We start from the raw sequence: 17,500 nt of genomic DNA on the forward strand, positions 1-17,500 counted from the left end.
GACACAGTGATGGGGATGAGGATGAAAGGGTTGCTTCACTGAGCAGGCATTGGCAGCTGCCCATGTTACATTACTCACAGTAAGGACACGGTGCTTCTGCAGTGCACCAAAAAAAAAAGGCCAAAAGTCTTCGGTGTGTGTGTGTGTGTGTGTGTGTGTGTGTGTGTGTGTGTGTGTGTGTGTGTGTGTGTGTGTGTGTGTGTGCAATGTGCGTGTGTGTGTGTGTGTGTGTGTGTGTGTGTGTGTGTGTGTGTGTTGATGGGGTTCATACGAGTGTGGAATTTGATTGATGAGGGTCTTTTTTCAGAAGAAATGGATTTATTTAATTTATTTAACAGTTTGGCACAGTGACGCATTAAATCTCTCTCTCTCTCTCTCCATCTCTCTCCTCTCTGTGTGTGTGTGTGTGTGTATGTGTGTGTGTGTGTGTGTGTGTGTGTGTGTGTGTGTGTATGTGTGTGTGTGTGTGTGTGTGTGTATGTGTGTGTGTGTGTGTGTGTGTGTGTGTGTGTGTGTGTGTGTGTGTGTGTGTGTGTGTGTGTGTGTAGTCGTCCTCATTCGTCAGCCTCAGGGTTGAGAGGTACATGTTGGCAAGTCCAGACTGCTCCTGGCAGCTCTCTGTTCATCTCCGTATTTAAGTGACACCTGGAGAAGAGTTATGCAGGGGCACAGAAAGAAAGAGAGAGAGAGAGAGAGATGAGAGAGAGAGAGAGAGAGAGAGAGGGTACTGGAAGAGAAGGAGATGAAGAAAAGACAGGAGGAAGGAAGAAAGTGAGAGAGAGAGAGAGTATGAGTAAAGTCTGCTGTTCCAGGGGTGGAAATTCCTCCCTTTTTCTTAAGAAACCTGGAAAAAAAGAGAAAATAAATGGAGAGAGCAAGAGAGGTGTAGTGGATGAGTGGATAGAGAGAGAAAAGAAGGTCAGAGGACAGAAGAGTGAGAAAGAGGGAGGGAGAGAAAGAAAGAGAAGCCCTGGGCCACGGAAGAGAGCCTGTCTCCTTTATGACATCATCCCCAGCCTGTCAAAAGAGCATTAGACTGCACCAATGACCCCATGGCACCAAGGGGTCAGACAGGGCAGCCAACAGCACACTCTAAACATCTCACTGCCCCGTAGCACAGCCAACAGCACACACTAAACATCTCACTGCCCTGTAGTACAGCCAACAGCACACACTAAACATCTCACTGCCCCATAGCACAGCCAACAGCACACACTAAACATCTCACTGCCCCATAGCACAGCCAACAGCACACACTAAACATCTCACTGCCCCATAACAGCCAACAGCACACACTAAACATCTCACTGCCCCATAGCACAGCAAACAGCACACACTAAACATCTCACTGCCCCATAACAGCCAACAGCACACACTAAACATCTCACTGCCCCGTAACACAGCCAACAGCACACACTAAACATCTCACTGCCCCATAACAGCCAACAGCACACACTAAACATCTCACTGCCCCGTAACACAGCCAACAGCACACACTAAACATCTCACTGCCCCATAACACAGCCAACAGCACACACTAAACATCTCACTGCCCTGTAGTACAGCCAACAGTACACACTAAACATCTCACTGCCCCATAACAGCAAACAGCACACACTAAACATCTCACTGCCCTGTAGTACAGCCAACAGCACACACTAAACATCTCACTGCCCTGTAGTACAGCCAACAGCACACACTAAACATCTCACTGCCCTGTAGTACAGCCAACAGTACACACTAAACATCTCACTGCCCTGTAGTACAGCCAACAGTACACACTAAACATCTCACTGCATCTAGTGTCTCCTTATAATTAATGTTAAGAAATGCACATCTGTAAACAAGCTTGTGCTATAATGTGAATAAATATGTTTTAATATACTGAGATATGAAGGGAGAAATATGGATGTTTTTGCATTGAAATTATGTCTAAGCTTAGCCCTGTCTCTCTGTGTGTGTTTGTGTGTGTGTCTGTGTGTGTGTCTGTGTGTAAGTGTGTGTGCATGCATGCATGCGTGTGTGTGTGTGTGTGTGTGTGTGTGTGTGTGTGTGTGTGTGTGTGTGTATGTGTGTATGTGCTTGTGTATGTGTGTATGTGCGTGTGTGTGTGTGTGTGTGTTTGACTGATGCGCTTTGTGAGCATGTTTGCCGTGATTGCTGTGTGAGGGAGAGAGAAAGACTGATTCCTCAGCACATTCTTCATGCTCAGACCTGCTGTCTGTCTCACTCGTTTTCCTCCCTCCATCACTCCCACATTCCTTCCTCCATCTCTTCCTATTCTCTCCTTCTCCTGCTCCTTCAATTCTCTCCTTCCTCTCCTCCTCCTATTCTCTCCTCCTCCTCCTATTCTCTCCTCCTCCTCCTATTCTCTCCTTCCTCTCCTCCTCCTATTCTCTCCTTCCTCTCCTCCTCCTATTCTCTCCTTCCTCTCCTCCTTCAATTCTCTCCTTCCTCTCCTCCTCCTATTCTCTCCTTCCTCTCCTCCTCCTATTCTTCTCCTCCTCCTCCTCCTCCTATTCTCTCCTTCCTCTCCTCCTCCTATTCTTCTCCTCCTCCTCCTATTCTCTCCTTCCTCTCCTCCTCCTATTCTCTCCTTCCTCTCCTCCTCCTCCTATTCTCTCCTTCCTCTCCTCCTCCTATTCTCTCCTTCCTCTCCTCCTCCTCCTATTATCTCCTCCTCCTCCTCCTCCTATTCTCTCCTCCTCCTCCTCCTCCTATTCTCTCCTTCCTCTCCTCCTCCTATTCTCTCCTTCCTCTCCTCCTTCAATTCTCTCCTTCTTTTAACCTCTCAGTAGGAGCGTAAAAGTCCATGTATTTGTACTGAACTGTATAGGTGCAGGTCGTTAGTTTCAACACAGATGCGTAGGCCTACCAAATGTACCAAATGCAGACTTAAACAGTAATCAACAGTAAGCTTTTTTGCTTGCAGACCATGTTTCAAATTTGAGTTCCCACAAAACCATATTAAGTAGTGGACCATGTCATTTTAGTTGTCAAAACATCTATTTTCCAAATATTCCCATTGCACAACAAAAATATAGTTAGTGAATTTTAGCTTAGCAGTACAGTAGTTACAGGCTTACTGTACTGCGATTTGATTCACGCTGCTAAGGCAGCCTGGAGACCATGGAGCAAATTTTCGCCTGAGATAGGGGACCAATCACAGAACAAGGGGGAAAGCAAGACAATGATGAGCTATGCACAGACGCATTTGATAGACATCCGTGGCACCCAATAAACGGATCTGGGCAATTTTTTCAAATATGAGAAAATTAACGTTTGGTTCCCAGACCACGTCTCATTGAGAAGTGGTGGCGCTAGCCAGGCTATCAGTTCCTTCCTTTCTTCCTCATTTGCTTGGCTACTTTTTACATTTTTCTGTCAGTCTATCTGTCTTTCTGTCTGTCTGACAGTCTCTGTTTTCAACATCCAGGGCAGTCATGGATCAGGTTTTCCTTTTTTCTGTCTTCTTCTTCACAATGTGACTGTTCATTCTGTGTAAGAGAGAGAGATAGAGAAAGAGTGAAAGAGAGTGAGAGATAGAGAGAGAGAGTGAGAGAGAGAGACAGAGAGAGAGATAGAGAGAAAGAGAGTGAGAGAGACAGAGAGAGAGAGTCAGTCAGAATAAATGGAGAGGAGAGGGAGAGGAGAGGTGGGGGGCGGAAGAGAGTGGGGATTTCTAGGATACTGGTCAGAATAAATGAAGGGAGAGGAGAGGTGGGGGGCGGAAGAGAGAGGGGATTTCTAGGATACTGGTCAGAATAAATGAAGGGAGAGGAGAGGTGGGGGGCGGAAGAGAGAGGGGATTTCTAATGTACTGGTCAGAATAAATGAAGGGAGAGGAGAGGTGGGGGGCGGAAGAGAGTGGGGATTTCTAGGATACTGGTCAAAATAAATGAAGGGAGAGGAGAGGTGGGGGGCGGAAGAGAGAGGGGATTTCTAATGTACTGGTCAGAATAAATGAAGGGAGAGGAGAGGTGGGGGGCGGAAGAGAGAGGGGATTTCTAATATACTGGTCAGAATAAATGAAGGGAGAGGAGAGGTGGGGGGCGGAAGAGAGTGGGGATTTCTAGGATACTGGTCAGAATAAATGAAGGGAGAGGAGAGGTGGGGGGCGGAAGAGAGAGGGGATTTCTAATGTACTGGTCAGAATAAATGAAGGGAGAGGAGAGGTGGGGGGCGGAAGAGAGAGGGGATTTCTAATATACTGGTCAGAATAAATGAAGGGAGAGGAGAGGTGGGGGGCGGAAGAGAGTGGGGATTTCTAGGATACTGGTCAGAATAAATGAAGGGAGAGGAGAGGTGGGGGGCGGAGGAGAGAGGGAGAGGAGAGGTGGGAGGCGGAGGAGAGAGGGGATTTCTAGGATACGGAGAGGAGAGGTGGGGGGCGGAAGGGAGAGGAGAGGTGGGGGGCGGAGGAGAGAGGAGAGGTGGGGGGCGGAGGAGAGGTGGGGGGCGAAGGAGAGAGGGGAGGTGGGGGGCGGAGGAGAGAGGGGAGGTGGGGGGGCGGAGGAGAGAGGGAGAGGAGAGGTGGGGGGCGGAGGAGAGAGGAGAGGTGGGGGGCGGAGGAGAGAGGAGAGAGGGGGGGGCGGAGGAGAGAGGAGAGGTGGGGGGCGGAGGAGAGAGGAGAGGTGGGGGGCGGAGGAGAGAGGGAGAGGAGAGGTGGGGGGCGGAGGAGAGAGGAGAGGTGGGGGGCGGAGGAGAGAGGGAGAGGAGAGGTGGGGGGCGGAGGAGAGAGGGGAGGTGGGGGGCGGAGGAGAGAGGGGATTCCTCTCTAGAGCAACGTATTCTTCTCATGCTGTCTGGTCACTGCTGTGGTTTCATGGAGTCACTGCAATCCACTGATATGCTGCTGCCTATTAGTGTATGTAGTTGTCTCGGTTACAGGGCTGTGACCCTGTGTGTGTGTGTGTGTGCGTGCGTGCGTGCGTGCGTGCGTGCGTGCGTGCGTGCGTGCGTGCTGTGTGTGTGTGTGTGTGTGTGTGTGTGTGTGTGTGTGTGTGTGTGTGTGTGAGGTGTACTCATGCCTCTCTGTTACTGTAAACTAAACCCCCTTGTTGTTCAGAGTTAGAGGATTTGGACATGTCTGTCTGTGTGTGTGTGTGTGTGTGTGTGTGTGTGTATGTGTGTGAGAGAGAGAGAGAGAGAGAGAGAGAGAGAGAGAGTGAGATAGAGAGAGTATTATCTGTCTAAACTAACCTATTTCATTACCTTTATCCGTGCCAGGAAACAGAAAACTGATTAGCTTTTCCTGTGTGTGTGTGTGTGTGTGTGTGTGTGTGCGTGCGTGCGTGCGTGCGTGCGTGCGTGCGTGCGTGCGTGCGCGTGTGCGTGTGCGTGTGCGTGTGCGTGTGTGTAGTGTGTACGTGTGTGTGTGTGTGTGTGTGTGTGTGTGTGTGTGTGTTCTGTATTATTTGGATGTGTTTGTTCCCTCTTTGACCCTCCAGGTGTCTTTTTCCTTCTTGAGTGCTTACTGTATGTGCGCTTGTAGTCAGTCAGACTGCCTTCATAGTGTGACTGCATTCATTAAACAGTTTTCTCTTTCTCCCTCCCTCATTCTCTCTCTCTCTCTCTCTCTCCCTCCTCATATATCTCCCTCTCTCTCTATCATTTTTTCTCCCTCTCTCTCTCCCATCCAGGCTCCTGATTGGTGCGCCTAAAGAGCAGGCTTTCCCCCAGCTGAAGCCGAAGGTGAACGAGACGGGCGCCATCTACACCTGCCCCGTCAGCACCGACCCCACCGACTGCACCCGCATGGACCTCGTCAGCTCCAGTAGGCATCACGGGCGGGCACAGCCTCTTAGACACATTTCTGATTCTTTCTCTGACACTCAGTCTGACTCTTTGACTCTCAGCCTGACTCTTTGATTCTCAGCCTGACTCTTTCTCTGACTCTTTGACTCTCAGCCTGACTCTTTGACTCTCAGCCTGACTCTTCAACTCTCAGCCTGACTCTCTCTCAGACAAGGGCACCTTTTCTGGCATGGCATTCTCTCAGATATGATCGTACTCCGGCCCCGGCCGTGGTGCAACTGGCTGGGGCACCTGCACCGTACGCCGGCGACCCGGGTTCGATTCCCACCCCGTGGTCCTTTCCGGATCCCACCCCGACTCTCTCTCCCATTCACTTCCTGTCATTCTCCACTATCCTATCCGCAATAAAGGCATAAAAGCCAAAAATATACTTTAAAAAAAGATATGATCGTACTTTTAGACACTGGCACTCTTTCTGACATGGCACAGAGACATTGACACTCCCTCAGTCACGGGCACTCTCTCTGGCCTGATGCTCTCTCAGAAGTCTGTCACACACCATTTCCACATCATATGTACTATATATTTATCCAGTACACTCTTAAAGACCTAATCAGCACCTATATGCAGAACTGTCTCCAGAACTCTCTTGGGCAGCAGACAACTTGATGTGGTTGAGTTCTAGAATCAGCTCCTAGTTTGGAGTTTTATGTGACTATAACTATGACTCCAACACAGCCTCACCCCAGACCTTTTTTTTTAAAGAGATCTTATAGAAGGAAATCCCCCTTGTCTGAAACTGCACCGATTTCACAGACCACAGTACAAGCTGAGAGAGCTTTTCTTGTTTCTCTCAGACTGTGTGTGTGTGTGTGTGTGTGTGTGTGTGTGTGTGTGTGTGTGTGTGTGTGTGTGTGCTGAGGTAGGCTACTAATTACTCTAATTAAAGATTCCCTGCCTGAAGTCACATGATTCAGCATAGTTCTCCCTGTGTGCTTGAGCTTGAGGGAACAGGCAGGGACCTGACTGTGTGTCAGGCTGTTCTGTTCTCTCTCTCTTTCAATCTCTCTCCCTCTCTCTCTCTCTCTCTCTCTCTCTCTCTCTCTCTCTTTCTCTCTCTCGGTGGGAGGGGAACTGCTGTTTTTGTTTTTGCTGTAATCGGTGACTAATCACTCAACAGCCACATGAGAGAGAAAGAGAGAGAGGGGGGAGGAAGGGAGAGAGAGAGGAGGTAGAGAGAGAGAGAGAAAATATGTTTTGTTCACCTTGATAAGTCACTAAGCATCACAGTCCTGCAATAACAGATAACCTCGGACAAAACTCATCACTCCCCATGCCCCGCAGTGTCTCCATGCCGACTGTTACTAACGGTGACTAGGCATGAATAAATATAGGATGTAGGCTATTCAGAGGCAGAGGGCAAGTGAAGGACATATACACTGGGTCGAGCTGCTCTCCCAGGGTTCCCATTGTTTCCTGTATAAACACCAAACAAACATATCAGTGTGGTTCACTGAAGCCCTGTTTGGTTTTCTCTTCATTGGCCGTATGGGAGCTGTGGAGACTGTGTGTACGCCTTGTTTGGGCTGCCACAAATCTGTTTAGACTGCAGATAAGGTGGGATAAAATGTGGTGAAGCACAAAAGTCACCCTCAAGTGCAGGTGTATAGCCCTGGAGTTATTTAAACAGACTAGATACAGTGCAGCAAAACAGACATGTGCTGATGCCTAACGTTAGCTAATGTAGGACTGGTCTAAGCTATCGGCTCTGATTTCTTTCTCTGAACTTTATTTTTCTGTTAGGAACTTCACATGTGGAAGAGCATCAGGGTGTGTCCATACCCAACAATACATACAATAAACAAACACACACACACACACATGCACACACACACACACACACACACACACACACACACACACACACACACACACACATCATCTTTAGCCCACACTGGACATATGGCAGATAATAAAAACTTTGCTGAGCCTGATGAATAAATAAGTTGTTAATATCTCCACAGTGGAGGGACAATAAATAACAGTTAAAAAGAGTCCAAGGTGTTAAAAGAGAGAGAAGACAGTTCAACCATTCAAAAGTCTAATGGATGCTGGGACAAAGCTTGACAGGGCTCTATTTGTCCTTAGTGTAGGTGCTCTGTATCTGTGGCCTGAGGGTAGGAGGCAATACTGACTGTGTAGAGTGTGTGTGATGTCCAAAGTGATTTGTTTTGCTTTTTGCTTAGTCCTTTTGTTGTATATGCTGGTGAGTGATTCCTGCTGTTGTCCAGTTATTTTACTGCTCAGTTTGATGATTCTGTTTAGTGGGTTCCTATGGATGTTGGACAGTGCTCCAAACCAGGAAGTGATGTTGAAGGTGATTATGGATTCAATGAAACATCTGTAGAATGCTGTCAGAACGGATTGGTGGACCTGGAGTTTGCGGAGTTTACGTAGGAAAAAGAGACGCTGCTGACACTTGGAGTAAATGGTATCGGTATTTGTTTTGAAGTTGAGTTTGTGGTCGATTATTGTCCCAAGATATCTGTATGTGTCAACCCTCTCTATCGGCTGGTTGTTGACAGTCAGAGTGGGGATGGTGGGGGGGGGGCCTTTCTGAAGTCTATTATTAGTTCTTTTGTTTTAGTGATATTGAGATCAAGGCAGTTCCGGCTGCACCAGTTTGAAAAAGTGGCCAGCTCAGACTGTAGCTGATCGGATGAGTTTGTGGAGTCCATGATGACAGTGTCGTCAGAATACTTGATGTATGTAATGTCTGGGTTTGTGCTTCTGCAGTCGTTGGTGTAGAGAGTGTAAAGAACTGGTGAGATGACAGAGCTCTGTGGAGCACCTGTAGAGATCCTTCTGGATGAGCTGAGGTGGCCGTTAACTCTCACTCTCTGGTGTCTGTCTGTCAGGAATGAGAGCACCCAGAGTATGAGGTGGGGATTGACCTCCATCTGGATAAGATGTTGTCCCATTAGTTGGGGTTGCACAGTGTTAAAGGCACTCGAGAAGTCTATGAACACCAGCCGTACAAAGGGCTTGGGCTTCTCAAGGTGGGTATAGGCTCCATGCAGCAGCGTCAGTGTGGCGTCGTCTACCCCTCTGTGATGTTTGTACGCAAACTGAAGCGGGTCAACGTACTTACTGACCTCCGCCTGTAGTTGTGTGATCATTAGCCTCTCAAAGCCTTTCATGACCAGGGATGTTAAGGCCACGGGTCGGTAGTTATTGTCGCAGGTGGGGTTACTCTTAGGCACAGGGCATATGATGGAAGATTTCCAGACTGAGGGGATAGAATGTTCAGCCAGTGAGCGGTTAAAGAGGTGGCAGTAGACACCAGCAGGCTGGTTACTGCAGGCCTTCAGCAGGCGGCCACAGATCTGGTCTGGCCCTGGTGCTTTATTTGGCCTCGTCCTTCTCAACACCAGCTCAACCTCCGCCTGCTGCAGCTCCCGATTTACATAGCCCGGCATCCTAGCAGTGAGCTCCTCTGTCAGTTTCTCCCTCTCCTGCGAGTAGTCCAATTTCTCGAACCTGCAGTAAAACTGGTTAAGTTTCTCTGCCATGTCAATGCAGTCTTTTTCCCCGGTGGTGGATAGAGCTGAGTTGTTGTTGAGGAGGCCAGCTAGGGTTTTGACTCCTTGCCATGCATCTCTTGGCTTACCTTCCAGGAAGAGTTTCTCAACTCTCTCCTTATATTCCCTCTTTGCTGCTTTTAATTGTTTATTCAGTTTATTTTCAATGAGTTTGGACTCAATTTTATTTCCAGAGAAGAATGCAATTTTCTTTCCATTTAGAGTTCATTTCAGGCCTTTTGTTATCCAAGGCTTGTTGTTAGAAAATACCTTAACAGTCTTAGTAGGCCAACGAAGCCAATTTGATGATAAGCAAACTTGTAATAGGGGAATCGTTCACCTAGCATAGCCATAGCACGTCGCTAACGAGATAAAAAATATAATTGTAACATCGTAACATCATTTATATAATAGTAAAATATAAATATATCACGACTCTATAGGGAGGTCTACAGTCACCAAAAATACCTGGAAACTGCATGGTATACCTTTAACCTAAGCCGGTACCTTCACACCGGTGTGACGCGAATGTTGGAAACTGAACGTTCTAAAAAATATCTGGGTTCATTGAATTCAACATGGAATTTTAGAACATTACACTGTTGCGGAACATGATCTTCTGTTAGAATGTTTAATTGCTGAAGGGTTAACTTCTTCTTTTATTCCTGCACCAAAGTGACCATTCTTATCCAGACTTCATTTTGCGGGCTATATTCAGGCTAAATGCAGAGTCGAGCACATACCTCTTCTTTCATCCCATAGACATAGGGTCATAGACATTAGGTATGAAATTTGCTTATCTCAGTGGTTGTTCATGCTAATTGAAAATAAATGCACTTCAACTATCTTCTAATGCATACGGTCTAATTACACATGCATTAGCTGGCAGCACAGATTTTGCATATAGATAAGAACGGTTTGATGACAAGTTAGACCGGTGAGTGGACTTTGCTAATGTGGCGCTTTCTCGTGCAGCGGACTCCAGTGAGATCGTGGAGGGCATGTGGCTGGGGGTGTCGGTGTCCAGCCAGAGACGGATAGAAGAAGGACGCGTGCTGGTGAGTTACGGGGTTCTGTTGGGTTGCGTTCTCCTGTGATTGAGTATGTTTACATGGACATGAATATTCCCATATTAACCCGATTAAGACAATATTCCAAATCAGACACTGTCATGTAAACATAGTCAATCAGCCCCATTAATCCTCCATTCATTCGTTCATTCATTCACTGACTTATTCATTCATTCATTCATTCGTTCATTCATTCATTCATTCATTCATTCATTCATTCATTCACTGATTCATTCATTCGTTCATTCATTCACTGACTTATTCATTCATTCATTCATTCATTCATTCATTCATTCATTTGTTCACTGATTCATTCATTCATTGATTCATTCACTGTCTTATTCATTCATTCACTCACCCAATCACTCATTCACTGACTCACTGATTCCCCTTCCTCCCCTGTTCTATAGGCATGTGGGCATCGCTACATAAAGAGCTACGGTTCGGACGGGCAGCGGAGCATGGTGGGAAAATGCTACGTGCGTGGGAACGACCTGACCTACGACCCCTCGGACGAATGGCAGACGCACACGTACGAAGCGTGCAGCCCCTTCGACCTCGACCTAGAGGGCCTGTGCAACATGGGCATCTCGGCCGGAATGACCGACACCGACGTCTACATGGGAGCCGTGGGCAGCTTCACCTGGCAAGGTAGGTGTCAGAGTGCAGAGAGAGAGAGGGAGAGGGAGAGGGGGAGAGAGAGAGAGAGAAAGAGAAAGAAAGAGAAGGAGAAGGAGAGAGAGAGAAGGAGAAGGTGAGAGGCAGAGAGAGAGAGAGAGAAAGGGAGAGAGAGAGGGAGAGAGAAGGAGAAAGAGAGAGAGGGAGAAAAAGAGAGGAAGAGAAAAAAAAAAGAGGAGGTAAGGAAAGAGAGAGAGAGGAAGAAAGAAGGAGAAAGAGAGAGAGAGACAAGGGGAAAGACCAGGAGAGTGAGTGAGACATGGACGGTATGTGTTTTTGACCTATAACTCTATTCAATGTTGCAAAAATATTTTGTAAATCCTCTTACTACAGTCCAGTAAATCTCACTACATTTAATTTCAAATAGAGAGGAGGGGACAGAAAGGTAGGATGAGAGAGAGAGAAATGGGGTGAGAGAAAGAGAGAGAGAGAGAGAGAGAGAGAGATAGAAGAAGGGATGAGAATGAGAGTGTTTGGAAGATGTAAAGAAACAGAAAGAGAGGGATAGGATGAAGAAAGACAGGTCAGAGAAACAAGGTTGAAATGTGAGGTGGAGAGACAGGTAGAAAGAAAGAAAGAAAGAAAGAAAGAAAGAAAGAACAATAGAAAGGAAGGAAGAAAGAAAGGAAGTTAAAGGAAATTACAGCAAAAATCACTGCATAACGGCATTTATATTCTGCAAAATATGACTGAACCTGGTTTCCTAGGAAACGTCCATGTGACGTGGAGGGATACTAACCCTTTCAACTCGTGGGACTACAGTGACAAAGACTTCGGGAAGCTGGAGAAGAATTCCTACGACTACATGGGTGGGTGTTCTGGGATCAACCAATGTATTGATGAGCTGACATGGCATCTATCCTCTTGTCTATCCCCTCTCATCTGTGAGGCATAACAGTTTTGCCCTAAAAAAGACACTGACATATAGAATCAGAATTCAACTCACCAAAATGTACACAGAAATTTCCCAGTGTCACAAATCACAATTTTTACAAAACATTGAGCAGAAATAGAAATTAAACAAGGTAAAATGTAATGTTGTAAAGTTTTTACATCGATATGAATATCAACAGATAGATATGCAGTGTTACCCATATTCCATAACCAGTTAGCCTTGCCTCTGACACACACACACACACACAGGCTACTCGGTGGTTGAGGAGACCAAACTGCTGAGTCGCGATGAGGACACTCTGGTGGCGGGAGCACCGCGTGAGGCAGAGTCCGGCGCTGTGACACTGGCCAAGAAGGACGACGGCAAGCTGCTGATTCCCGTGACAACCATCATCGGAGACCAGCTGGGATCGTACTTTGGCAGCAGCATCGCCGTGACAGACCTCAACAATGATGAGTAAGTCACAGTAATGTCAACAAACAAACAACAGACAAGTCACATTTTCTAATTTATTATTTATTATTATTATTAATTATTCATTATTATTTAATGTAATTTCATTACATTACATTACATTTAGCAGACACTTCTTGACCAAAGTGACTTACATATGTCAGCTATATTACAAGGGATTACATTGTCCCCGGAGCAACTTGGTGTTAAGTACTACACGCTAGCCCAGCTCCTTAACCACTACACTACCACCACTGCCTTTACTCTGATAGGAGGCAAGTGAGGGAGAGAGAAATTGTGGCATCGGGAAATTACCCGGGTTGGACTCAAGCCTTGTTCCCCGTGGGCACATACACCCACATGTGGGATGGGCATTATAGCCAGTTGCACATAGACCAACATGTGGTACGGTCACCTCTCCAAAAATAATTAACCACATTTCCAAGACATTAGCTGTCCCGTTTCTCCATGTCTTTCTGTAATAATCATCTGCTTTGAAAAAGGTTAGGTTATAAGTTAACCCGAGGCCCACTTTAGAATCACTATGACACACCACAAACACACATGCTTTTGTGTTATGGATTTCTCTGGAGTGAATGAGGTTCTCCATTGCTAAGGAACTAGCCATGAGAAACATGCTTCTCTAATGATGACAGAGGGGTTAAAGATTAACTTGGGCTTCAGTCTCAAGGAAAGGTTCTCTAAATCCACTGGCTTTTCCAACCTGAGGGGAAAGAGGATGTTTACTGTAATGTATAACCTGGGAGTGCTTTTGTGGTTGCATGGCAACAGAAGCACCTGCAAGCAGAGATGTTCAGGGTTTGATTTCCGTCGCCTAAGAGCTTTCATGTTCCATAATGCCCAGATAGACACAGACAACGTGTCTGCTTGCGGATTAAAACAAGGTAGCATATCAGACTTTTTCTAAACACACACACACACACACACACACACATACACACACACACACACACACACACACACATACACATACACACATACACACACACACACACACAGACTCTTTCACTCTGTCACTTTCTCTGTCTGTCTTTCTCTGTCACACACACTCTCTCTCTCACACACACACACACACACACACATGGACTATTTCACTGTCTGTCTCTCTCTCTCTGTCACACACAGACACACACACACACACACACACACACGCACGCACACACACACACACACACACACAGACTCGTGTCTTGCGTGCCAGTGCAGTTCAGGCTCATGTAGTCGTAACGCATGCGTGAGTGTGTAAGCAGGGAGATTATCTACATGCTTTATGGAGCCGTCAGCGGGCTGTCGTCACAGCACCTCCTCTACATCCTTCACTCTCTCTCTTCCTCTACACATCTCTCTCTCTCTCTCTATCTCTCTTTCTACCCCCCTCTCTATCTCTCTCTGTCTCTCTCCTACTCTACACCTCTCTCTCTCTATCTATCTCTCTCCTCCTCCTCCTCCTCTACACCCCTCTCTCTCTCTCGTTCCTCCTCCACATCCATAGATCACTCTCTGCTTTTCATCTTCCACTACATTCTCCTGTCTCTGTTCCCCCCCCCCTCCCCCACACACACATACACCTGTACAAATTCCTGTCTGTGAACGTGACGGCCAGATCAAAATGAAGAGCTGTACCACTGTACCATCTAAATCTAAACCTTTTATGGTTATCATTCTGTTTTTATCAATTTTATTTATTCTAGTACTAATATTTGTATTTTTTAATTAAGGCTATGTGGCTTTACTTTAAACTGATAATATTAATATAAATGTAATGATTATTGATCATTTTAAGTCGTTTTGAATGTGTGTGCTTAGAATGTTTTGCTTATAAGGCATCCCTGTGGCCTTGTCCTCAGCTGGAACGATCTGATAATCGGTGCTCCATTCTACTTCGAGCGGAAGGAGGAGAGGGGTGGGGCTGTGTACGTCTACATGAACGAGAATGGAAGCTTCCAGAAGAAAGCTAGCGTGGTGTTATATGGCACCACCAACTCAGCGTTCGGCATAGCCGTGGCTGCCATCGGTGATGTCAATCAAGATGGCTTCCAAGGTATGGGGCAAGCGCCCAAAACAAATAAACAAATAAACACCCTGTGACACTTTTTAATCATTTATAATGAATTTAGCATCATAATACAATTTCATTAGCCTGGAGATTCCAGACCCTGGTAATCTAGAAAGATTAAGGATCTGGCCACGAATAATGTAATGGGCCAACTCGAGGGGCGACACCAAGTGTGCATTTGAAAATTTCACTGCACGCAAATTGGATAACACAATACGACCAATGTTTACTGACTGATTCCGGACTTCGACGCAACTGGATAACACTATGACTGTCATCTGTTTAGCTCGCCTCTGGCCCGCCTATATCAGATACACCGAATTCAAATTGTGCTCTTGCGAGAACTCTAGAGTTTCCAGGGTACAATTTAATTTCTTTGTGGTTTAAAAAATGGCATCACAGAAACATTTACATCTCCAAACAAGTTCTTCTCGTGTCTTCATAGACTTCGCTGTGGGGGCACCCTTTGAAGGATCGGGAAAAGTCTACATATGGATGGGAAGTATGAAGGGCATCTCAGCAGGGCCAAGCCAGGTAACACACCACCTCAACCACCCAGCCACCCACCGCCAAGCCACTCCACATCTACTTTTGGGGCAGCCGTGGCCTACTGGTTAGCGCTTCAGACTTGTAACCGGAGGGTTGCCGGTTCAAACCCCGACCAGTAGGACACGGCTGAAGTGCCACTGAGCAAGGCACCTAACCCCTCACTGCTCCCCGAGCGCCGCTGTTGTAGCAGGCAGCTCACTGCCCTGGGATTAGTGTGTGCTTCACCACACTGTGTGTTTCACTAATTCGCAGATTGTAATAAATGCAGAGACCAAATTTCCCTTATGGGATCAAAAGAGTATTTATACTTTACTTATACTTATACTTATACTTATACTTATACTTTACTTATACAAATTTCCCTTATGGGATCAAAAGAGTATTTATACTTTACTTATACTTATACTTATACTTATACTTATACTTTACTTATACTTATACTTATACTTATACGTATACTTCACGTCCTCCCATGAGCCTATGACTACCACTATAGGCTACGTTCCTATAGCGAGCTGAGATATGTTAGGTGCATGTTTATGCTTCACCTGACACTGTGGTGTTATTCTATTCCTTTAAGCATAATTTGGCACAACTTCATGTCATTTGATGTGTGATACTTTGTTGCGAAAGATGATTGTTAAATTGTATATGGTAAAGTTTTGGAAAAAAATATGTATATATATTTCATTTTACGGTGCATTAATGTGTCGAGAATGGTGTTTTTACTCAAATGATGTTGCTGATGTCCTCACAGACACCATAGTTTAGAAACGTCAGTGCCTTTGTGATCAGCCTCCAATCAATGATCTACTGGTGTGAATCTGTCTACAGATTGCAGCTTGCAGCTTCCTTCCCTTATCAAGCCTCTGTCTCCCCCTGCAGGTGATTGAGGGAAAGGACGTTGGCACTGAAGGCTTCAAGACATTCGGTTATTCTTTGAGCGGCGGTCTGGACATGGATGAAAACATGTACCCTGATATCCTAGTGGGCTCATTGGACGACCGCATTGCCCTCCTGAGGTAGGGGGGGCCTCCTAAATGACCTTATGGCTAACCCTTGTTGTGGTCCAAAAAAACATTAAGGTTACACTTTACTTGACAGTATCAACATAAGAGTGACATGACACTGTCATAAACACATGACACTGTCATGACACATGAAACCTAACCCTAACCCTAATCCAAACCTCCAACCCTAATCCTAACCCCAACCCTAACCATAACTCTAAACCTAACCCTAAACCTAACCATAATCCTAACCCTAATGACAAAAAACGAATGTCACTTAATAACAGAAGCGTTATGTCATAAATGTTTATGACTTGTTTATGAAACATTCATGACAGTGTCATGTCACTCTTATGTCGCCACTGTCAAGTAAAGTGTAACCAAACATACTGTGCATCTGTGACCTCAACTGCCATTTTCGTCAAAACAGTGAAAACTCCTGAACATGTTAAGTGTGTTAGATCAGTGTGGTGTACCAGAATGTTGGGAATATTGAATGTTTTTTTTTTATTAGTAGTATTTGTTGGGTTCCATATGGAAGAGCCTGTGGAATTCTGTCTATGTGACTATAAAATGTGTAAATGATGTATCAGCAAGAACAACCTGTTGACAAATTGTCCATCAGTGCCAGGTCAGGTAGAGACAGAACCCCGAGTCATGGTAAGTCATTAAAAGGCATGTGCAGCCTAATAACGCTGACTCATGTTTTGTCCAGGGCACGGCCAGTGATCCATCTCTCCACAGACTTTTCTGTTGAGCCAAAGATTGTTGACTCAAGCCAGTGTGGAGACCCTTGGTGAGAGATGTCGCACTCACTCACACACACACACAGTTTTAGATGTATTTCTGCTCTTCTTTCTGATATTTAGTTTTAGTGCAGACAACTTCACATTTTTACACACTGTAACACACACACACACACACACACACATACACACTGTCAAATTGTCTGTCCTGATGTAGAAGTGTAGATCTTCATAGATAAATGTGCACGAGTGGGACTGTAAGACATGTCTCTGTGTGTTAACTGGCTGTTTATTGCTGTGATGTGCTCATTTCTAACCATTTGGAAACAAAGCAGATATTTGTAAACAAAGCAACATGGACTCAGTAACAGTAGGTTGAGGAATTGAACCTGGTATGGGTCGACTGATTGTCAGCCAATGACATCACCACTACTCCAGCACACCCACACACAAGCAAACCTAATACTCTCTACTGTTTGTGTTTGCAGCATAAAGGTGAAGATCTGCTTCTCGTTCATCCTCAGCAATGGAAACAAGGCATTCAATAGGGAGATCAGTGAGTGGCATTCATTTCATCCAATGGAATCAACCCGCGATTCCATTCATCTAATGGAATCAACCCGCGATTCTCGCGACTCACACAAATCTGTGTTCCTATTGGCCCCTGACCTCTTGTTGTCCCTC

General features: G+C 45.9%; 1 protein-coding gene across 3 annotated transcripts in view; it reads left to right on the forward strand.

Annotated features, from left to right (window-relative positions):
- Positions 1-17,500, forward strand: part of itga3b (integrin, alpha 3b) — a 71,499-nt gene that overhangs the window by 42,365 nt on the left and 11,634 nt on the right. For all 3 annotated transcript variants that reach the window (XM_042081886.1, XM_042081884.1, XM_042081885.1), the window contains exons 2-11: positions 5,643-5,776; positions 10,314-10,396; positions 10,819-11,059; positions 11,794-11,895; positions 12,230-12,437; positions 14,303-14,496; positions 14,957-15,045; positions 15,946-16,082; positions 16,786-16,866; positions 17,305-17,372. In XM_042081886.1, coding sequence (XP_041937820.1) covers positions 5,643-5,776; positions 10,314-10,396; positions 10,819-11,059; positions 11,794-11,895; positions 12,230-12,437; positions 14,303-14,496; positions 14,957-15,045; positions 15,946-16,082; positions 16,786-16,866; positions 17,305-17,372 — 1,337 coding nt within the window. The remainder of the gene's footprint in view (positions 1-5,642; positions 5,777-10,313; positions 10,397-10,818; positions 11,060-11,793; positions 11,896-12,229; positions 12,438-14,302; positions 14,497-14,956; positions 15,046-15,945; positions 16,083-16,785; positions 16,867-17,304; positions 17,373-17,500) is intronic.

This window comes from Alosa sapidissima, chromosome 24, assembly GCF_018492685.1.
Source record: "Alosa sapidissima isolate fAloSap1 chromosome 24, fAloSap1.pri, whole genome shotgun sequence".
Lineage (NCBI taxonomy): Eukaryota > Metazoa > Chordata > Actinopteri > Clupeiformes > Clupeidae > Alosa > Alosa sapidissima.